Below are 22,771 nucleotides of genomic sequence, written 5' to 3'. Positions count from 1 at the left end.
TTTTTATATATGGAAAAAGAGAGCATACAGTATGTTTGATGTAAATATTTTTATTATCCTTTTTAAAAAGCCGCTGTTTTAAGAAAAATAAACAACTTAAGACCAAACATGACAGTTCTCATGAGAGTGTATTCCCTTGTCCGAAGATGAGGTGTTAAACTAGTGATATGCCATACAATAAATCAGTAGACAAGTGACTGTGGCAGAAAGAAATTCCATTTGGAATCACGGTCTCTGGGACTCCCACCTTGCATTCACACCATAGGAGCTGGCACAGTAGCATACTTAGCTTCCTCGAATGCTAATCAGAGCTATATCAATGATGTGAAATACTGGAAGCCCCTGTTCTCTCCGTTACGTGACCCTCATTGACACCATAGATAGACAGATCAGTACAGACAATACCTTTTCATCACAGACAGAGCAGAACACCTACAACATGTACAGCACTTGCATAGAAAAATATGTTTCTCAGCAGATGTGTTTTATGTAAACCACAGTTATCAAAAAAAAAATGTTCCAATATAAAAAAAGTAAAAAATGACAGGAGCAAATATTACATCTTTAAGGGGGGTTTGGACCTCTTCATAGCTGTGCCCACATATCGATGGAGACATTTGATCAACTTTAGGTACAGGAAACACATAACAAATTGGCATTGATCTAAGAGGAATGCAAGGAATGATTGCAAGCATGTGAACTCAACTCATGGAGGGTTCGTCACATTGGCACAAATTCACATTAGTCGCACTAACATATTTTTTTATTCTCGGCAACAGTGTAAAAACCTTTCTTACTTAACTTGTTCTAACCTCTGAATAGCTCAGTAAAATACTTTGAATGAATCGCAGGCTACAAATGGACATTCTCAAGTGTGTGTTTCAGCTCAGTTGTCCATTGGCGTGCATAGTTCAGTCTCTGGGTGGGCTTCGAGGGTTTAGAAGTTTTTTGTAATTTTTTATTTTTTAAAATATTTTACAAGAGGTTGTCTCAAATAATATTTCCCTCCATCACTTGGAATGTTCCATTATGGAGCGTGTGGGTGTGTGTGGCGGGGGGGGGGGGGGGGGGTCTGTTTAGTCATCCTCTTCTCCATCGCCAGGTGGTCTGGTGATGCGACGTCCTCCCTTCTTCCCAGCGGGACCCTTGGGCTTGGCGAAGGCCTGCTTGTGTGCGTGCTGCTTGGGATGGACTTCCTCGTACAGGAAGTCACCAGTCAGCTCTTCCCCGCTTTCAATCTCGAGCTATGAACAGTCACACACGAATAGTGAGGCGTTGGACTGTTAACCAAACCAAGGTTGGAGTCAATTCCATATAAATTCAGTAAATTTAGGAAGTAAACGCATTGAGAAAAAAATGTAATAATAGTGGCAGTTTACATCCTGAATTAAAACGAAATTAACCTGAACCAAACCTACAGATTTTTTTTATGAACCCTAAGACACATGGAACACTTGTATTGGTGTTAACACCAATTGTTTGATCTTTTGGTCTTTACCTTCTTCAAAATGTCAATTTGCATGTTGTTCTCCACCATGTCCACCAGGGGATTTTTGCAACTGGAATAGAGCATCCTCTCTTTGATGCTGCACTTGTACCCCGGCATGGAATAAATGAACACTGCAAAAGGCAAAATAACAATGGAGGATGTCTCATCACAATCACAGATATACAATGCAGTAAATATGAAATATGTATTTTGTATATAGGTATGATGACAGCTGTGCTTGGTGTCTTCAGTTGGTTCTCTTCTATTGTTCTTTGTGAAAACAGTGAATGTAAATATATTCACCTGTGGACTCCAAGTAGTCACCCTCGTGGGAATGATTGTAGCGGAAGAAGTGATAGCGAGCAGACTCTGTGGGGATCCTCTTGGGCAGGTCTTTCACCTCGGTTGGTTCAGTGTTAGACAACCTAATGAGTTCTTTGGCAAAGTCTATTTCCTATCGAGAGTAGAAATTAAACCGTACTATGAATTAACCAGATATGACAGTCGGACAATTACGCTCTAATAAAGTGTAATTTAATCTTTGTGTGATTTATTGAATAGCTCTTTTGATAACATGCCCATTATGAGAACAATTATGCCTTTGTCCCCAAATCTGATCTTGTGACACAAGCCCTTGAATTTCAATGAGAACTGACACAATGACACTTTGGTAAACAAAGAAGAACCACATCGTACTGTTCTCAATAGAACTCCTGACTCCAAAATTCCTTTGACAGTCTACAGAGAAGCCTGAGGATAAAAGAGGAACAGAACTTGTTCTCAACTGACTCACCTGGAAAAGCGACAGAGGGAGAGAAGTACTTACAAGTTGTACGTAGTTGACTTGCTTGTCTCTGAATCGTTTGAGCGCCTCGAATGCGTCTCCATGCATGGGGAACGCCACTCCCTGCAGTGTCTTCTGCTTGGTGTCTACACTGATGTCAGTCTGCACCTGAACACAACACAGAGAAAACAACGTAAGACAACTTAACCTTTACCATAGTCAACACACAACTCACTAGTGGTAGTGCTAGTGATTCCATCAATATCTGATTTAACCAGGAAGTCCTTTTGAGGTCATTACATCTCTTTCCAAAGGGAGAACTGGCCACCTTAAATTAATTTGAAGTAGATATGAGGCAAACAAATCCAGAACATTTACTTCCTTACTTCCTCCTGTTCAGATTCTCCACATTGGGGATAATGACTGATGTGGCTGATGTTTCTATATCTGGACAGGAGAGACAGGAGTGATGATAACATCACCTTAAAGACTGGAAATGGAAGGGGATTATACTGATGGAATGCACCTATTTTTTAGAGCCCTGCTGGTTCCCTCGGAATTAGAGGCTCTGTCGTGTACACATGATTGAGCAGCAGTGCACCCACCTCATGTACCAGAAGGATTGTGGGGTTTATCCATCAACTTAGTCAAGGCAGTCTCTCTCTCTCCAGGCACATGAATGATAAATACAGTTGAAGTCGGAAGTTTACATACACCTTAGCCAAATACATTTAATCTCAGTTTTTCACAATTCCTGACATTTAATCCTAGTAAAAATTCCCTGTCTTAGGTCAGTTAGGATCACCACTTTATTTTATGTCAGAATGTCAGAATAATAGTAAATAGAATGATTTATTTCAGCTTTTATTACTTTCATCACATTCCCAGTGGGTCAGAAGTTTACATACACTCAATTAGTATTTGGTAGCATTGCCTTTAAATTGTTTAACTTGGGTCAAACGTTTCGGGTAGCCTTCCACAAGCTTCCCACAATAAGTTGGGTGAATATTGGCCCATTCCTCCTGACAGAACTGGTGTAACGGAGTCAGGTTTGTAGGCCTCCTTGCTCGCACACGCTTTTTCAGTTCTGCTCACAAAGTTTCTGTAGGATTGAGGTCAGGGCTTTGTGATGGCCACTCCAATACCTTGACTTTGTTGTCCTTAAGCCATTTTGCCACAACTTTGGAAGTATGCTTGGGGTCACTGTCCATTTGAAAGACGCATTTGCGACCAAGCTTTAACTTCCTGACTGATGTCTTGAGATGTTGCTTCAATATATCCACATAATTTTCCATCCTTATGATTCCATCTATTTTGTGAAACGCACCAGTCCCTCCTGCAGCAAAGCACCCCCACAACATGATGCTGCCACCCCGTGCTTCACGGTTGGGATGGTGTTCTTCGGCTTGCAAGCCTCCCCCTTTCTGCTCCAAACATAACGATGGTCATTATGGCCCAACAGTTCTATTTTTGTTTCATCAGACCAGAGGACATTTCTTCAAAAAGTACAATCTTTGTCCCCATGTGCAGTTGCAAACCGTAGTCTGGCTTTTTTATGGCTTTTTTATGGCTGTTTTGGAGCAGTGGCTTCTTCCTTGCTGAGCGGCCTTTCAGGATATGTCGATATAGGACTCGTTTTACTGTGGATATAGATACTTTTGTACATGTTTCCTCCAGCATCTTCACAAGGTCCTTTGCTGTTGTTCTGGGATTGATTTGCACTTTTCGCACCAAAGTACGTTCATCTCTAGTAGACAGAACGCGTCTCCTTCCTGAGCGGCATGGCGGCTGCGTGGTCCCATGGTGTTTATACTTGCGTACAATTGTTTGTATAGATGAACGTGGTACCTTCAGGCGTTTGGAAATTGCTCCCAAGGATGAATTAAACTTGTGGAGGTCTACAATTTTTTCTCTAAGGTCTTGGCTGATTTCTTTACATTTTCCCATGATGTCAAGCAAAGAGGCACTGCGTTTGAAGGTAGGCCTTGAAATACATCCACAGGTACACCTCCAATTGACTCAAATTATGCCAATTAGCCTATCAGAAGCTTCTAAAGCCATGACATAATCTTCTGGAATTTTCCAAGGTGCTTAAAGGCACTGTCAACTTAGTGTATGTAAACTTCTGACCCACTGTAATTGTGATACAGTGAATTATAAGTGAAATAATCTGTCTGTAAACAATTGTTGGAAAAATTACTTGTGTCATGCACAAAGTAGATGTCCTAATCGACTTGCCAAAACTATAGTTTGTTAAGAAATTTATGGAGTGGTTGAAAAATTTGTTTTAATGACTCCAACCTAAGTGTATGTAAACTTCCAACTTCAACAATACATATTTCAAAGCCTCTCTGCTCCCACACAGATTAATGTTGTTTATCTTCCTTTCAAAAGCTGGTCAATTGGGAGAAATGCTAGCCTGTTTTCGCCTGTCTTGCTTTTTATTGGTTGTATTTAGGAGTGTGACTGAATGCTTCTCAGACCACTTCCTTATATGGAGTTGGAGAAATTGTTCATGTCAGACAGTCACAGCAACTAGGTTGTTTCCTCTTTACAAGACTGACTTTGGTTTGGTTGGAATCACGAGCCACTGTGTGTTACTTTCTCTTTGGTTAATCACATCTTACAACTACCAAGAGAAAAGCAAACTTGACAAGCTTCATTGTTAGTAGCAAGTCAAGCACTGGCTATCACATAACAGTGTACCCTGATCTTATCAGTGGAGCCAAGCCCAGGCAGTGGTGTGACCTTGTCCAAGTGCTTTCCTGGACAGAATTAATGCAAAGTATCAATGCAAATGAATGATCATTCATCAACTTTCAAAGGTGGCCCCTCGTGTAGGCTGACTATACAGAACATTTTAGTTCAAGACCAGTGTATTTAGTGGGAGATCTCAACAACAACATCCTATTGCTTACAGTGCATTGTAAGTTGTACAACTGAATGCATTCAACTGAAATGTGTCTACCGCATTTAAACCAACCCATCTGAATCAAAGAGGTGCGGGGGGCTGCCTTAATCGATGTCCGCGTCATCGGAGCCCAGGGAATCGTTTCGGTTGGAGGTTAACTGCCTTGCTCAAGGGCAGAAGGGCATTCGAACCAGCAACCTTTCGGTTACTGGCCCAACGCTCTTAACCGCTCGGCTACGTGCCGCGGTTAGTTGTCCATCTGCCAACTTCCTGTAGTTCTAATGAATCACAGCACCTATCCAGTGACTCTTAGTGCCAGGTCGGCATTTTGCACAGCTGTATTGCTGACCTTGTGGTCTTATGGGGGAAGGTATCACCAGCCGTCATTAATATTCAACACTGTCTTTTGGATTGAACACAATTCAAAGCATATGCTATGAGTTTCCTGAACATGTTGCTATGACTTGCTCAGAATCACTCCCACTATTAAGAGAAGTTTGGCTAGATGTCTTTGTTTCAAAGCTTAAATAAAGGTTTGAATCCTCACCCATTTAACAATGACACTTTCAACCAACATAATTACTTTTGCACAGAATCACTTTTAAACATCACAGGAAGTGTGAATACTGTTCTCTGTGTGTGTGTGTTTGTGTGTACCTCACTGAGTTTGATCTGTCTCAGTTCCTCCTCAGCAGCAGTGAGTGGTAGTGGTGCGGCCTTGGTCACCAGGTACTTCTTGTAGCCACTCAGAGACACATCATCCTGGGGGAGTGGGGATAATCAGAAGGGGAGAGAGGATCACATACCAGTTAGCCTTTTATACACACTATTATAAACTGGGTGGTTCGAGTCCTGAATGCATATTGGCCGACAGCCATGGTATATCAGACCGTATACCATGGGTATGACAAAACGTTTCGTTTTACTGCCCTAATTACGTTAGTAACCAGTTAATAACAGCAATAAGGCACCTCGAGGGTTTGTGATAGAAAAAAATTGACATATTTCCATTACAACAACCTGAATGACAAAGCAGACGGAAAATCTGATCTTCAAAGTTCATTTCAGAAAGGCATAAGAGGATTTCACAACACAATCTAAGCTAATACAGATAATCTAACCAACCTTTGTATTGCCAAAGAGCTCATCTTTGATAAGCCCCCCACCAAATTCCTTCTTTAGTGTGGCCCTGGTAGCAGCGTATAACATCTTATGTCGCACCTGTTTGAAATAGAATGTATTAGTGAATACACAAAGGGTACTGGAAAAGCAGTCTGTTTACATTTAACTATACCATCCACTTTCTATATCTCAATGACATTCAGTGATTTTATTAATGGTTTTATTGATTTCTGATTCTTATCTTGCTGCCGCAACATAAGCCCCCATTCTTTTCCCCCATAGGAGAGCAAACTGTGCCTGGATAATCACAAAATAAATGCATCCCATTTGGATGTTTCAGTGAGTACTTTTACATGCACAGTAATCATTTCTATATTAAACTGATTATGGCAGTAGGCAGATTATACAGTATCTTAAATTGGAGTAAGGTCAAAATCGAAGTAAGCATACGCCGATTAAAACACCTGGTGTTCTGTGAAATCTTTTGAATTATTAGGACATGTAAACACCTTAATTCACGTTCCAGCGATGTATTTGAGTTCGGAACAACTGAATGTATGCATCTTAGAAGTAGTTCACACACAAACTTTATATGTCCGAACTCAGAATAAAATTTGCTTCACAAAAATAGTATGGTCGCTGTAGTATAACGTTTATTTTGATTGCCAATTTTCTGCATCAAGTGGCCTGATTTCAGATGTGTCCATGTAAACAGGACTATTAGGGAAATTATTTTTCTTGAAAAGCATGTAAACGTTTTAAAGAAAGTATTATATTAATCTGACTATCCACAATAAATCGGGAGTATTGTGTGCATCAGGGTTTCCGTTATGAAGAGGTGGCACCGGACAATTGAGAAATTTCCCAGACCCATATGCATTGGGTGTGTACCCTGATTAGGGTGTCCACCCACAGTGCTCAGAATGACAGAAATCATATTTAGATTATGGTAATTATTTGTAACAAAACATGCAAATCGAGGATGCAATGACGTGTGTCCTTACCGCGCACTTTGAAGATGTTAGAATAACTGTCCACATTTACTTTTCCTCAGCCAACAAGATGAGTAGCGAAGAGTAAAATCACTAGCCTATGCATAGGTGGCGGGTGAGTTTCTAGTTTGAGGAAGCAAATTTTCACTATAAAAATGCACCTTTATAATAAAGCATTCCATGCATCATCGCATATGCAGATTTATGTAAAATAGCCTACTATTCGTAATGTGAGAAGTAGATTGTATAGTCATAATTTAGGCTAATAATATAACTAGGCAACAACCCTAGAGTGCATTCGGAAAGTATTTAGACCCCTTGACTTTTTCCACTTTGTTAAGTTTCAGCCTTATTCTAAAATTAATAAACAGTTTCCCCCCCTCAACCTACACACAATAACCCACAACAACAAAGCAAAAAAAGGTTTTTAGATTTTTGCATATTTATACAAAATGTAAAAATGAAATATGACATTTACAGAAGTATTCAGACCTTTTACTCAGTACTTTGTTGAAACACCTTTGGCAGTGATTACAGCCTCGAGTCTTCTTGGATATGACACTAAAAGATAGGCACACCTGTATTTGGGGAGTTTCTCCCATTCTTCTTTGCAGATCCTCTCAAGCTCTGTCAGGTTGGATGGGGAGCGTTGCTGCACAGCTATTTTCAAGTCTCTCCAGAGATTTTAGATCAGGTTCAAGTCCGGGCTCTGGCTGGGCCACTCAAGGACATTTAGAAACTTGTCCCGAAGCCACTCCGGCGTTGTCTTGGCTGTGTGCTTAGGGCCGTTGTCCTGTTGGGAGGTGGACATTCACCCCAGTCTGAGGTCCTGAGCGCTCTGGAGCAGGTTTTCATCAAGGATCTCTCTGTATTTAGCTCTACTCATCTTTCCCTCGACCCTGACTGGTCTCCCAGTCCCTGCCGCAGAAAAACATCCCCACAGCATGCTGCTGCCACCACCATGCTTCACCGCAGGGATGGTGCCAGGTTTCCTCCAGATGTGACGCTTGGCATTCAGGCCAAATAGTTCAATCTTGGTTTCATCAGACCAGAGAATCTTGTTTCTCATGGTCAGAGTCCTATAGGTGATTTTTGGCAAACTCCAAGCGTGCTGTCATGTGCCTCTTACTGAGGAGTGGCTTCCGTGTGGCCACTCTACCATAAAGTCCGGCTTGGTGGAGTGCTACAGAGATGGTTGTTCTTTTAGAAGGTTTTCCCATCTCCACAGAGGAACTCTGGAGCTCTGTCAGAGTTACCATCGGGTTCTTGGTCACCTTCCTGACCAAGGCCCTTCTCCCCCGATTGATCAGTTTGGCCAGGCGGGCAGCTCTAGGTAGTTCCAAACTTCTTGGAAGTTCCAAACTTCTTCCATTTAAGAATGATGGAGGCCACTGTGTTCTTGGGGACCTTCAATGCTGCAGAATTTTTTTGGTACCTTTCCCCATATCTGTGCCTCGACACAATCCTGTCTCAGAGCTCTACAGACAATTCCTTCGACCTCATAGCTTGGTTTTTGCTCTGACATGCACTGTAAACTGTGGGAACTTATATAGACAGGTGTGTGCCTTTCCAAATCATGACCAATTGAATTTACCACAGGTGGACTCCCATCAAGTTGTAGAAACATCTCAATGATGTTCAATGGAAACAGGATTCACCTGAGCTCAATTTTGAGTTGCATAGCAAAGGGTCTGAATACGTAAATGAATATGTCAATAAGGTATTTCTGTTTGATTATTTTAATGAATTTGCACACTTTTTATTTTAATTTTAATTGCTTTGTCATTATGGGGTATTGTGTGTAGATTGGATTAAATAGAAGTTTACTCATCATTTCAGAATAAGGCTGTAACATAACAAAATGTGGAAAAAGTCAAGGGGTCTGAATACCTTCCGAATGCACTGTAAATATAACTAAATCACTGTTTGCAAAAAATACAGTTTTTTGCATGGCTGAGCACGTATAGCGTAGAAGCCTGGGCTATAGGCTATATCAGATACATTTCTTATTTCTTTACACGGGAATTACACATTTCATGCAATGCTACTACACTTTATATGACTGGAGACATTAGCAGAATCTCAATTTCTTAAAACAACAAATTATAGGGTAGCCTACTCTGCTGACACTGACAAACAGACCCCAAAAAACGACATTGTCCATATAATAGGCCTACGAGAAGGGGAGACACGAATAGAATATGACGTCCATCTAAACTGGAGGAGGAAATTATTGTCCAAAAACAAACTTTAAGTGCCACTGACCCAACGATAAAGAGTGAATATGTGAACTGCATACTCACCGGAGATATGGCCTATGCTCTCTGCTGGTGCCAATAAGATAGGCTATAGGCCTACTGTTGTTCGCTCAATTAAGTTAGAATTTTGATAACTAAAAGACAGATTTGAGTATTTTCATTGTCTTCTCTTTAAAGCAATAACTATTTGCTTTCCAAACAATGTTTTCCTGCGATTTAATTTAGAAATATTGCGAAATACCTGGTTGGGTCTCTACTTTTCACTGACAGTTGCAACTCAGCAATCATCTATTTGGTATTTGCTGCACACACTGCCCAAATTGTGCATGCTGCCTTTCCTTCCGACTGTAGGCAAAGCGATTTAAAACTATTTATTAATCTTTTAAGGCTAGGGGAAGGTAATGATCCACTGTGTCCAAATCATGCTTCAGTAGCATATTTTGAATTATTTTATTTAGTTCTGTATAGACAGGAGTAGGCTAACTAGGCAAGTCAGTAACCAAGATATAATGAATATACACGCACCAATTCAATTCCACTAAATTATGCAAATTAACCCACAGACCGGAATGCATGACCAGTCAAATGTATTTACATAAACTGCTATTTCCATCAATGAATAGACTAAAGAGTATTATTATTTCGCAATGGGACTTTATTTCTTCTCCCAGACAATTGGCCAGTGCCAATTTTATTTATCAGCTTTTCAAAAAAGAAAACACTTCCAAAAGCCAGCTATTGGAAACTCATATATGTATATATAGACTGTACTCAGTCTTAGAACATGTGGAAGTGTTTTGAAACATCTGCAGCTTTCCAGACAAGCCTGGACCTGTGGCACTCAGCCTACGGATAGTGGGTAGGAATGTCGAGCCCTGTCTGCTAGAGTAGGATGCAGTCAGTACTCCCTCGGTCTCTAGTCTCTGCCCCATGTAATTCAGCCTGGTACAGCCAGTGTAGGCCAGGGCACATTTCTCTCCTTGTCTGTGCATCATTCCTCTGTCTTAATTGTGCCAACTCATTCAATCTGGTAATGCTAAATTCCTTTCAGTCTCTGCCATTACATCAATTTGCAACAGTTGTGATGTTATCTGTATCAAGAGGTGGTCAAAAGCTAAATGTCACATTTGCACTTAAGTACAAACTACGTATAACCAACAACAATCAGTAATAAACACAAAACATGTCTGCTAAGGGTCTGTTGTGAGTCGTGAGCATGAAGAGACTTGTCATTGGCATGACCGTGCAAAATAATTAGCAAACGGAAGCTGACATCTGTGTGTGAGGAGTTGCTTACAGGAGAGTGGTCAGGTGACCAGGCCATGAAGATCCACTCATAGCCCTGGTTGTTGGAGGAGTCCAGTCGGTATAGGATATAAGATGGCAGGTCGTCCTGTAGTAGAGGCAGGACTAACGAGTCATACTCTTGGTCCCATGTCTTTGATGCTTGCCTGGTTTCGCCCAAAGCTAGCTGCTCTGTAACACAAATATTATCAGAATTTAGTGGCAAAGTGAAAACATAATTTTGGTGAATAGAATCTCTCTGTGCTTTCCAACATTTCGGAAACTGTTTTAATTCTAAAAAAGATCTGTAATATATCCTTGAGAGACAACCTTGGTGACAAACATTAGATATGTTTATGGTCAGATCAGTAAAAAAATAAACACTTCTTACCATCCTCAATCACAATCTTTAAGAGTCGATATTGGTCTCCACACCTCGCACTGGCAAAGATGTCCTTCACGTCGTTACCAGCTAGAAAAACAGTGGGGAAGTGAGTTTGGTATCGGCACAAACATGCAAAGTGTTCTAATATGGATGTTTCATAGTAGAAGCCTCACCACTGAAATTGGGCTTAAAGAAATGTTTCACGCTGTAATGACTTCAGTTAAACCCATGTTAAAACCTTCCAAAGAACAAACCATGTAATTATCTTCAGCCTTATCTATTTAAAACAATCTTTGCCACAGAAGTTTGGTCCACATATACAGTTGAAGTCGGAAGTTTACATACACCTTAGCCAAATATATTTAAACTCAGTTTTTCACAATTCCTGACATTTAATCCTGTCTTAGGTCAGTTAGGATCACCACTTTATTTTAAGAAGGTGAAATGTCAGAATAATAGTAGAGAGAATTATTTATTTCAGCTTTTATTTCTTTCATCACATTCCCAGTGGGTCAGAAGTTTACATACACTCAATTAGTATTTGGTAGCATTGCCTTTAAATTGTTTAACTTGGGTCAAACATTTCGGGTAGCCTTCCACAAGCTTCCCACAATAAGTTGGGTGAATTTTGGCCCATTACTCCTGACAGAGCTGGTGTAACTGAGTCAGGTTTGTAGGCCTCCTTGCTCACACACGCTTTTTCAGTTCTTTCCACAAATGTTCTATAGGATTGAGGTCAGGGCTTTGTAATGGCCACTCAATACCTTGACTTTGTTGTCTTTATGCCATTTTGCCACAACTTTGGAAGTTTTGGAAGACCCATTTGCGACCAAGCTTTAACTTCTTCCTGACTGATGTCTTGAGATGTTGCTTCAATATACCCACATAATTTCCCTCCCTCATGATGCCATCTGTTTTGTGAAGTGCACCAGTCCCTCCTGCAGCAAAGCACCCCCACAACATGATGCTGCCACCCCGTGCTTCACGGTTGGGATGGTGTTCTTCGGCTTGCAAGCCTCCCCCTTTTTCCTCCAAAAATAACAATGGTGATTATGGCCAAACAGTTCTATTTTTGTCCCCATGTGCAGTTGCAAACCGTAGTCTGGATTTTTTATGGTGGGTTTTGGAGCAGTGGCTTTTTCCTTGCTGAGCGGACTTTCAGGTTATGTCGTTATAGGACTCGTTTTACTGTGGATATAGATACTTAGGGATCTGAGTAGAGATTTCCTCCAGCATCTCCACAAGGTCCTTTGCTGTTGTTCTGGGATTGATTTGCACTTTTCGCACCAAAGTACGTTAATCTCTAGGAGACAGAACGTGTCTCCTTCATGAGCGGAATGACGGCTGCGTGGTCCCATGGTGTTTATACTTGCGTACTATTGTTTGTACAGATGAACGTGGTACCTTCAGGCATTTGGAAATTGCTCATAAGGGGCCACAGTGGCTCGTGGGTCTGCGTACCAACATCCATACCCCCCCCCCCCCCCCCTCGTGATAAATACATTTCGTTTTAAAGTTAATTTCCTGCAATTTTATAACTAATTTCATGCAATTCTACTAATGTTGCCATGGGGTGGAAAGAAATGTGCATTTTCACAGCTAATTGCCTGCAATTCTATACATTTTTGCCACAGGGTGGAAGCAAATGTTTGCCGTTTTTAATATGACAACTGATTGTCACTGGGCTCCTCCCTGGTTGGTAATTAGACCATGCTTATTACAAGTTCAGATAGCTGGCCGCTAGACTAATTTACCAATCTAAAAAAAAATTGGCTAACATGGGCTAATTGAGTGACTGCTGATGCACAATCACATTTCTAAATTGCACCTTGTGTATTCTATTATTTTAACTCTCAACAGTATATCGCGACCCCGACTGAGTTGCCCATCCCTGGCCTAAGCCTATCCCTCACATAAGCCCATACTGAGCAAATAGTAGGATGAACGCATGCGACCTACAGCAATCCCCTTCCCAACTCACAGATTTGAACAATGTAGCACACCACTATTTTACATGCATGTCGTCAAGTTCACCATATGGACCTTTTAACCCAAGTCGTGTGCGTGTTGCTTGGTGAGTAGGATCTTCACTCATCCATGTTGTCAAAACCCCCCACCCACCCACCCACACCCACACACACCCACCCACACACACACACACACACGTATCACTTGCATAAATATTTCAATAATTGTGCAAATGAAAAATACATTATTGATATCTGTCATTGGTTTGAAAGCACTCAGATACTTTGGTTTAGGCGATTTGTCAGCTCATTGTTTATGTAAATGTCTGTTACATTTGAATGCCAGATGTTTCAATGAAGGCGTTGCCCAAGCCAAAATGTAGAAGCAGAGACAAACACACACTGTTCTTTTAGGACATCTAGCTACATAACTACCGTTGCTACTCCTTAGCAGAGCATCAAATCAATTATCACAGATAGCTTGCTAGCTAGCTACCGTCGCTAGCGAATACTTAACGTTACTGTACTACAGGATGAAATTGTGCATAAATAGTAAAACATTGCACATCGATTAAAAACAGATTTTTCAATTAAGATGTATATAGTTCAAACACACTAAGATAGCGACAACATAACTTAAATGAAATAGCTACCCTGTATGCCCGTTTGGTGGGACATTTTGTATTTTTATCGCAAGAAAGGTTGATGAAGCAGAGAACCAAGCCAGGATAAGGAAGTAGGAAGCGGACTAGGCTAAATTCATGTGTCGTCATCATCAGCAAGGTCACGTGGTTCAACGGTGCAGGGGTGACGATGAGGAATACAACAAATCGTATTATTAAATTCCTGCGTTATTTAAATGGTAACAACAAATGCGATGCTTTGACATCGGGAAGTCTATTGATATTCTACACATACACGCTGGACTGGAGGAAATTAAAATTAAGAAAAAAGTAAGAGATAAGAAAAACAAATAATTAAAGAGCAGCAGTGAATAACAATAGCGGGGCTATATACAGGGGGTACCGGTACAGAATCAGTGTGTCAATCAGTGTGTCAATGTCATTGCTTGAAACATGTTGGTATTACAGACTCAGACCGGTGTCGAGGTAATTGAGATAATTATGTACATGCAGGTAGGGTTGTTAAAGTGGCTATGCATAGATAATAACAGAGAGTAGTAGCAGTGGGTGGGGGGGGGGGGGTGGGGGGGGCAAATAGTCTGGGTAGCCATTTGATTAGCTGTTCAGGAGTCTTATGGCTTGGGGGTAGAAGCTGTTTAGAAGCCTCTTGGACCTAGACTTGGCGCTTCGGTACCTCTTGCCGTATGGTAGCAGAGAGAACAGTCTATGACTAGGGTGGCTGGAGTCTTTGATGATTTTTAGGGCCTTCCTCTGACACCGCCTGGTATAGAGGTCCTGGATGGCAGGAAGCTTGGTGCCGGTGATGTACTGGGCCGTTCGCACTACCCTCTGTAGTGCCTTGCAGTCGGAAGCCGAGCAGTTGCCATACCAGGCAGTGAGGCAACCCGTCAGGATGCTCTTGATGGTGCAGCTGTAGAACCTTTTGAGGATCTGAGGAACCATGCCAAATCTTTTCAGTCTCCTGAGGGGGAATAGGTTTTGTCATGCCCTCTTCAGGACTGTCTTGGTGTGCTTGGACCATGTTAGTTTGTTGTTGATGTGGATGCCAAGGAACTTGAAGCTCTCAACCTGCTCCACTACAGCCCCGGCGAATGTGTTGTTACATTTACATTTTTACATTTAAGTCATTTAGCAGACGCTCTTATCCAGAGCGACTTACAAATTGGTGCATTCACCTTATGATATCCAGTGGAACAACCACTTTACAATAGTGCATCTAACTCTTTTAAGGGGGGGGGGTTAGAAGGATTACTTTATCCTATCCTAGGTATTCCTTAAAGAGGTGGGGTTTCAGGTGTCTCCGGAAGGTGGTGATTGACTCCGCTGACCTGGCGTCGTGAGGGAGTTTGTTCCACCATTGGGGTGCCAGAGCAGCGAACAGTTTTGACTGGGCTGAGCGGGAACTGTACTTCCTCAGAGGTAGGGAGGCGAGCAGGCCAGAGGTGGATGAACGCAGTGCCCTTGTTTGGGTGTAGGGCCTGATCAGAGCCTGAAGGTACGGAGGTGCCGTTCCCCTCACAGCTCCGTAGGCAAGCACCATGGTCTTGTAGCGGATGCGAGCTTCAACTGGAAGCCAGTGGAGAGAGCGGAGGAGCGGGGTGACGTGAGAGAACTTGGGAAAGTTGAACACCAGACGGGCTGCGGCGTTCTGGATGAGTTGTAGGGGTTTAATGGCACAGGCAGGGAGCCCAGCCAACAGCGAGTTGCAGTAATCCAGACGGGAGATGACAAGTGCCTGGATTAGGACCTGCGCCGCTTCCTGCGTGAGGCAGGGTCGTACTCTGCGAATGTTGTAGAGCATGAACCTACAGGAACGGGTCACCGCCTTGATGTTAGTTGAGAACGACAGGGTGTTGTCCAGGATCACGCCAAGGTTCTTAGCACTCTGGGAGGAGGACACAATGGAGTTGTCAACCGTGATGGCGAGATCATGGAACGGGCAGTCCTTCCCCGGGAGGAAGAGCAGCTCCGTCTTGCCGAGGTTCAGCTTGAGGTGGTGATCCGTCATCCACACTGATATGTCTGCCAGACATGCAGAGATGCGATTCACCACCTGGTTATCAGAGGGGGGAAAGGAGAAGATTAATTGTGTGTCGTCTGCATAGCAATGATAGGAGAGACCATGTGAGGTTATGACAGAGCCAAGTGACTTGGTGTATAGCGAGAATAGGAGAGGGCCTAGAACAGAGCCCTGGGGGACACCAGTGGTGAGAGCACGTGGTGCGGAGACAGATTCTCGCCACGCCACCTGGTAGGAGCGACCTGTCAGGTAGGACGCAATCCAAGCGTGGGCCGCGCCGGAGATGCCCAGCTCGGAGAGGGTGGAGAGGAGGATCTGATGGTTCACAGTATCAAAGGCAGCCGATAGGTCTAGAAGGATGAGAGCAGAGGAGAGAGAGTTAGCTTTAGCAGTGCGGAGCGCCTCCGTGACACAGAGAAGAGCAGTCTCAGTTGAATGACTAGTCTTGAAACCTGACTGATTTGGATCAAGAAGGTCATTCTGAGAGAGATAGCAGGAGAGCTGGCCAAGGACGGCACGTTCAAGAGTTTTGGAGAGAAAAGAAAGAAGGGATACTGGTCTGTAGTTGTTGACATCGGAGGGATCGAGTGTAGGTTTTTTCAGAAGGGGTGCAACTCTCGCTCTCTTGAAGACGGAAGGGACGTAGCCAGCGGTCAAGGATGAGTTGATGAGCGAGGTGAGGTAAGGGAGAAGGTCTCCGGAAATGGTCTGGAGAAGAGAGGAGGGGATAGGGTCCTACCCTTACCACCTGGGGGTAGCCCGTCAAGAAGTCTAGGATCCAGTTGCAGAGGGAGCTGTTTAGTCCCAGGGTCCTTAGCTTAGTGATGAGTTTTGAAAGCACTATGGTGTTGAACGCTGAGCTTTAGTCAATGAATAGCATTCTCACATAGGTGTTCCTTTTGTCCAGGTGTGAAAGGGCAGTGTAGAGTGCAATAGAGATTGCATCTTCTGTGGATCTGTTGGTGCAGTATGCAAATTGGAGTGGGTCTAGGGTTTCTGGGATAATGGTGTTGATGTGAGCCATGACCAGCCTTTCAAAGCATTTCATGGCTACAGAGGTGAGTGCTACGGGGCGGTAGTCATTTAGGCAGGTTACTTTAGTGTTCTTGGATACAGGGACTATGGTGGTTTGCTTGAAACATGTTGGTATTACAGACTCAGACAGGGAGAGGTTGAAAATATCTGTGAAGACACTTGCCAGTTGGTCAGCGCATGCTCGGAGTACACGTCCTGGTAATTCGTCTTGCCCAGCGGCCTTGTGAATGTTGACCTGTTTAAAGGTCTTACTCACATCGGCTGCAGAGAGCGTGACAGTTATCCGGAACAGTTGATGCTCTCATGCATGTTTCTTGACAAAGCCTGAAGAGTTTTAAAAATAATAATGTGCAAATATTGTACAATCCAGGTGTGCAAAGCTCTTAGAGACTTTCCCAGAAAGATTCACAGCTGTAATCCCTGCCAAAGGGGATTCTAACATTTATTGACCCGGGGGTGTAAATACTTATGTAAATGGTATATTTTTGTATTTCATTTTCAATAAATTTGCAAACATTTCTAAAAACATGTTTTCACTTTGTCATTATGGGGTATTGTGTGTAGATGAGTGACAAAAAAAATATTGAATACATTTTGAATTCAGGCTGTAAAACAAAGAAATCTGGAATAAGTCAAAGGTTATGCATACTTTCTGAAGGCACTGTATATTAGACAAATAAGAAAATCACTGAACAAATGCCTTATAGATGATCAGTGGCTTATATAATACCTAATAACAGCCTAGCTACATATTTCAAATTACTGCATTTCATGTGTTTCCCCTGCCCACTTTAGATACGTGTTTAAATATGAGGCTACATATAATTCAACAGAATAAAACTGAGTGAGAGAAGGAGAGAGACACAGACAGTTCCTTCTTGTTTTGTCTCTCTCTCTGTTCTTTTACTGAATTCATGAGTTCATTAGGAAGTGCATTGACGATGTCGTACCCACAGCAACGATTAAAACATTCCCAAACCAGAAACCGTGGATTGACGGCAGCATTCGCGTGAAACTGAAAGCGCGAACCACTGCTTTTAACCAGGGCAAGGTGACCGGAAGCATGACCGAATACAAACAGTGTAGCTATTCTCTCCGCAAGGCAATCAAACAGGCTAAGTCCCAGTACAGAGACAAAATCGAGTCGCAATTCAACAGCTCAGACACAAGAGGTATGTGGCAGGGTCTACAGTCAATCACGGATTACAAAAAGAAAACCAGCCCCGTCGCGGACCAGGATGTCTTGCTCCCAGACAGGCTAAACAACTTTTTTGCCCGCTTTGAGGACAATACAGTGCCACTGACACGGCCCCTTACCAAAACCTGCTGGCTCTCCTTCACTGCAGCCTAGGTGAGTAAAACATTTAAACGTGTTAACCCTCGCAAGGCTGCAGGCCCAGACGGCATTCCCAGCCGCGTCCTCAGAGCATGCGCAGACCAGCTGGCTGGTGTGTTTACGGACATATTCAATCAATCCTTATCCCAGTCTGCTGTTCCCACATGCTTCAAGAGGGCCACCATTGTTCCTGTTCCCAAGAAAGCTAAGGTAACTGAGCTAAACGACTACCGCCCCGTAGCACTCACTTCCGTCATCATGAAGTGCTTTGAGAGACTAGTCAAGGACCATATCACCTCCACCCTACCGGACACCCTAGACCCACTCCAATTTGCTTACCGACCCAATAGGTCCACAGACGACGCAATCGCAACCACACTGCACACTGCCCTAACCCATCTGGACAAGAGGAATACCCATGTGAGAATGCTGTTCATCGATTACAGCTCAGCATTTAACACCATAGTACCCTCCAAACTCGTCATCAAGCTCGAGACCCTGGGTCTCGACCCCGCCCTGTGCAACTGGGTCCTGGACTTCCTGACGGGCCGCCCCCAGGTGGTGAGGGTAGGTAACAACATCTCCACCCCGCTGATCCTCAACACTGGGGCCCCACAAGGGTGCGTTCTGAGCCCTCTCCTGTACTCCCTGTTCACCCACGACTGCGTGGCCATGCACGCCTCCAACTCAATCATCAAGTTTGCGGATGACACTACAGTGGTAGGCTTGATTACCAACAACGACGAGACGGCCTACAGGGAGGAGGTGAGGGCCCTCGGAGTGTGGTGTCAGGAAAATAACCTCACACTCAACGTCAACAAAACAGAGATGATTGTGGACTTCAGGAAACAGCAGAGGGAGCACCCCCCTATCCACATCGACGGGTCAGTAGTGGAGAAGGTGGAAAGTTTTAAGTTCCTCGGTGTACACATCACGGACAAACTGAATTGGTCCACCCACACAGACAGCGTCGTGAAGAAGGCGCAGCAGCGCCTCTTCAACCTCAGGAGGCTGAAGAAATTCGGCTTGTCACCTAAAGCACTCACAAACTTCTACAGATGCACAATCGAGAGCATCCTGTCGGGCTGTATCACCGCCTGGTACGGCAACTGCTCCGCCCACAACCGTAAGGCTCTCCAGAGGGTAGTGAGGTCTGCAGAACGCATCACCGGGGGCAAACTACCTGCCCTCCAGGACACCTACACCACCCGATGTCACAGGAAGGCCATAAAGATCATCAAGGACAACAACCACCCAAGCCACTGCCTGTTCACCCCGCTATCATCCAGAAGGCGAGGTCAGTACAGGTGCATCAAAGCAGGGACCGAGAGACTGAAAAACAGCTTCTATCTCAAGGCCATCAGACTGTTAAACAGCCACCACTAACATTTAGCGGCCGCTGCCAACATACTGACTCAACTCCAGCCACTTTAAAAATGGGAATTGATGGAAATTATGTAAAAATGTACCACTAGCCACTTTAAACAATGCCACTTAATATAATGTTTACATACCCTACATTACCCATCTCATATGTATATACTGTACTCTATATCATCTACTGCATCTTGCCATCTTTATGTAATACATGTACCACTAGCCACTTTAAACTATGCCACTTTATGTTTACATACCTTACAGTACTCATCTCATATGTATATACCGTACTCTATACCATCTACTGCATCTTGCCTATGCCGTTCTGTACCACCACTCATTCATATATCTTTATGTACATATTCTTTATCCCTTTACACTTGTGTGTGTATAAGGTAGTAGTTGTGGAATTGTTAGGTTAGATTACTTGTTGGTTATTACTGCATTGTCGGAACTAGAAGCACAAGCATTTCGCTACACTCGCATTAACATCTGCTAACCATGTGTATGTGACTAATAAAATTTGATTTGATTTGATTTGATTTGAATTCAATATAAAACCTTCTGTGTTTGTCAAAGAACGATGCCGAGACTAGTTTATGTGGATGCTGGTAGTCTCTCTCTCTCCCTCTCTCTCTGTTTTCTTCTATTGAGTTCAATATACAACCTTCTGTGTTTGTCAAAGAACTATACCGGGACTAGTTCATGTGGCTGTGTATCTCTTTGCCAAGAAGTGACCAGGCTTTCAACAAATGAAATAAGCTGGAGATAGGCAGGTCTTTTCAGCAATGAGTGCTGTGGCTATGTAATGTAATCCGACACCAGAGTCACTTCTTACTACAACTCATAAACTCACATGCTGGACTGAGATTCAGAAGTGAATAAACATTGATAAAACAATAAAAAAAATACACAGACAATCCCCAAATGGACCTTTATTGTAATACATGATAACTTGTGTTTACTAAAAAGCACTGTATATATGTCTAGTAAATGACTATTGCCTTACCTATGTGTTATAAAAGCCAATCTAATGACTTGCTACGTTATTTTGTACACTGAGTGTACAAAAAGGAAGTTGCATCCCCTTTTCCCCTCAGAACAGCCTCAATTCGTCGGGGCATGAACTCTACAAGGTGTTGAAAGCGTTCTACAGGGATGCTGGCCCATATTGACTCCAATGCTTCTCACAGTTGTGTCGAGTTGGCTGGATGTCCTTTGGGTGGTGGACCATTCTTGATACACACGGGAAACTGTTGAGCGGGAAAAACCCGGCAGCGTTTCAGTTCTTGAAACACTCAGACCGGTGAGCCTGGCACCTACTACCATACCTTGTTCAAGGCACTTAAATCGTTTGTCTTGCCCATTCACCCTCTGAATGGCACACACAAAATCCATGTGTCAGTTGTCTCAAGGCTTACAAATCCTTCTTTAACCTGTCGCCTCCCCTTCATCTACGCTGATTGAAGTGGATTTAACAAGTGACATCAATAAGGGGTCATAGCTTTCACCTGGATTCACCTGGTTAGTCTATGTCATGGAAAGAGCAGGTGCTCCAAATGTCTTGTACACTCAGTATTTATTTAATACAATATATAGCAGAAATATTAGACCTAACTGGCAGTAGTAGGGTACATGATCTGTGTCAGTGTGCGTGGGTGTCTTTCTCTGTTTTCTACCACAGCATATGATCTGTCATTCCTCACAGACACAGCAGAGCCTTTTTTTGGTTTCTCTAACTTTTTTGGCACCACCCTTCCGTTTTTCTGTATTGACTGAGTGACTGACAGTGTCAGATCGGGTCTCACTCTCTTTGATGATGAGCATTTAACTTTGAAAGTGAATTTGCGCCACCACAGCCAATCAGAAACCTGGGCTGGCTCATCTTGGTAGGGGGGCTAGCCGTTTCCCACTGGTCAGCTAAATGGTCAATACAGACGATTATGACAACAGAGAAATAACGCAAAAGTCATTAAAAAACAGGCTCATGTGTCCATAATTTTTTACATTTTTATATATACTTTTTTTGTGTCCGTTTCAACCAGCCAACCCTAATAAAGGATGATCCCGGCCCTTCTGGAAGTTCCCAGAATTGCCAGACCACCCCTAAATGCTACAAAATAGCATTACACCACCCATTTCATGATATTTTCAGATTTACAGTTAAAAATCTAGTCGCTATAAATTAGCCTGGTTGCTGTCTCTGTTCAGCTATTCAACTCCAATCACTCCTGTCATTCGCCAAAGACTCTTTGGCAAATGACAGCACACTGGGCACATATGTCAATTCAACTTCTATTCCACGTTGGTTCAATGTCATTTCATTGAAATGACGTGGAAACAACTTTGATTCAACCAGTGTGTGCCCAGTGGGAGGAATGGAATGTTAGCTAAAGATAGGATCAGTCTGCACATTATAGTCAGTATCAGTAGGCTATTTGTTGGCTGTGGACAATAACTTTAACTATAGACTAGGCTAAATATAGGCAATATGAAGATTTATTACACATTGCAATGACTAATAGCTCCAGTGCCGTAGGAAATTATTCACACCACTTGACTTTTTCCACATTTTGTTACGTTACAGCCTTATTATACAATTGCTTTAATAGTTGTTTCCCCTCATCATTCTACACACAATACCCCATAATGACAAAGCAAAAACAGGTTTTTAGAATTCTTTGCAAATGTATAAAAAAACTAAAAAAAAACTGAAATGCAACATTTACAGAAGTATTCAGACCCTTTACTCAGTACTTTGTTGAAGCACCTTTGGCAGCGATTACAGCCTCAAGTCTTCTTGGGTATGACACTAAAAGATTGGCACACCTGTATTTGGGGAGTTTCTTCCATTCTTCTCTGCAGATCCTCTCAAGCTCTGTCAGATTGGATGGGGAGCATTGCTGTACAGCTATTTTCAGGTCTCTGAAGAGATGTTAGATCTGGTTCAAGTCCGGGCTCTGGCTGGGCCACTCAAAGACATTCAGAGACTTGTCCCGAAGCCACTCCTGCATTGTCTTGGCTGTGTGCTTAGGGTTGTTGTTCTGTTGGAAAGTAAACCTTCACCCCAGTCTGAGGTCCTGAGCGCTCTGGAGCAGGTTTTCATCAAGGATCGCTGTACTTTGCTCCGTTCATCTTTACGTCGATCCTGACTCGTCTCCCAGTCC

The 22,771-nt window shown here is 42.9% G+C and overlaps 1 protein-coding gene across 2 annotated transcripts; it reads right to left on the bottom strand.

Annotated features, from left to right (window-relative positions):
* Positions 1-34: 34 nt before the first annotated feature.
* LOC139539747 (twinfilin-1-like) lies at positions 35-13,993 on the bottom strand. Of its 2 annotated transcripts, none has more exons than XM_071342987.1 (9): positions 13,846-13,993; positions 11,232-11,312; positions 10,854-11,032; positions 6,310-6,405; positions 5,842-5,946; positions 2,316-2,441; positions 1,793-1,943; positions 1,499-1,620; positions 35-1,244 (listed from the first exon to the last, which is right to left on the bottom strand). In XM_071342987.1, the coding sequence occupies exons 1-9, from the start codon at positions 13,868-13,870 to the stop codon at positions 1,077-1,079; spliced, it is 1,053 nt and encodes a 350-aa protein (XP_071199088.1). In that variant the 5' UTR covers positions 13,871-13,993; the 3' UTR covers positions 35-1,076. The 2 variants fall into 2 exon arrangements, with proteins under 2 accessions (XP_071199088.1, XP_071199089.1); XM_071342988.1 differs by having other exon boundaries at positions 1,147-1,280; positions 13,846-13,986.
* Between the last annotated feature and the right edge of the window lie 8,778 nt (positions 13,994-22,771).

The sequence above is a fragment of the Salvelinus alpinus genome, chromosome 15 (genome assembly GCF_045679555.1).
Source record: "Salvelinus alpinus chromosome 15, SLU_Salpinus.1, whole genome shotgun sequence".
In the NCBI taxonomy this organism is placed as follows: Eukaryota; Metazoa; Chordata; class Actinopteri; order Salmoniformes; family Salmonidae; genus Salvelinus; species Salvelinus alpinus.
This window is presented reverse-complemented; position numbering and strand designations above follow the sequence as displayed.

Coding starts and splice junctions, on each gene's coding strand:
- LOC139539747 (XM_071342987.1), bottom strand. CDS start 13,870: ATGTCCCACCAAACGGGCATACAGG. Junction 11,313..13,845: donor CCACCAAACGGGCATACAGG/GTAGCTATTTCA, acceptor CTGTTTTTCTAG/CTGGTAACGACGTGAAGGAC. Junction 1,621..1,792: donor TGACTACTTGGAGTCCACAG/GTGAATATATTT, acceptor TGCCTTTTGCAG/TGTTCATTTATTCCATGCCG.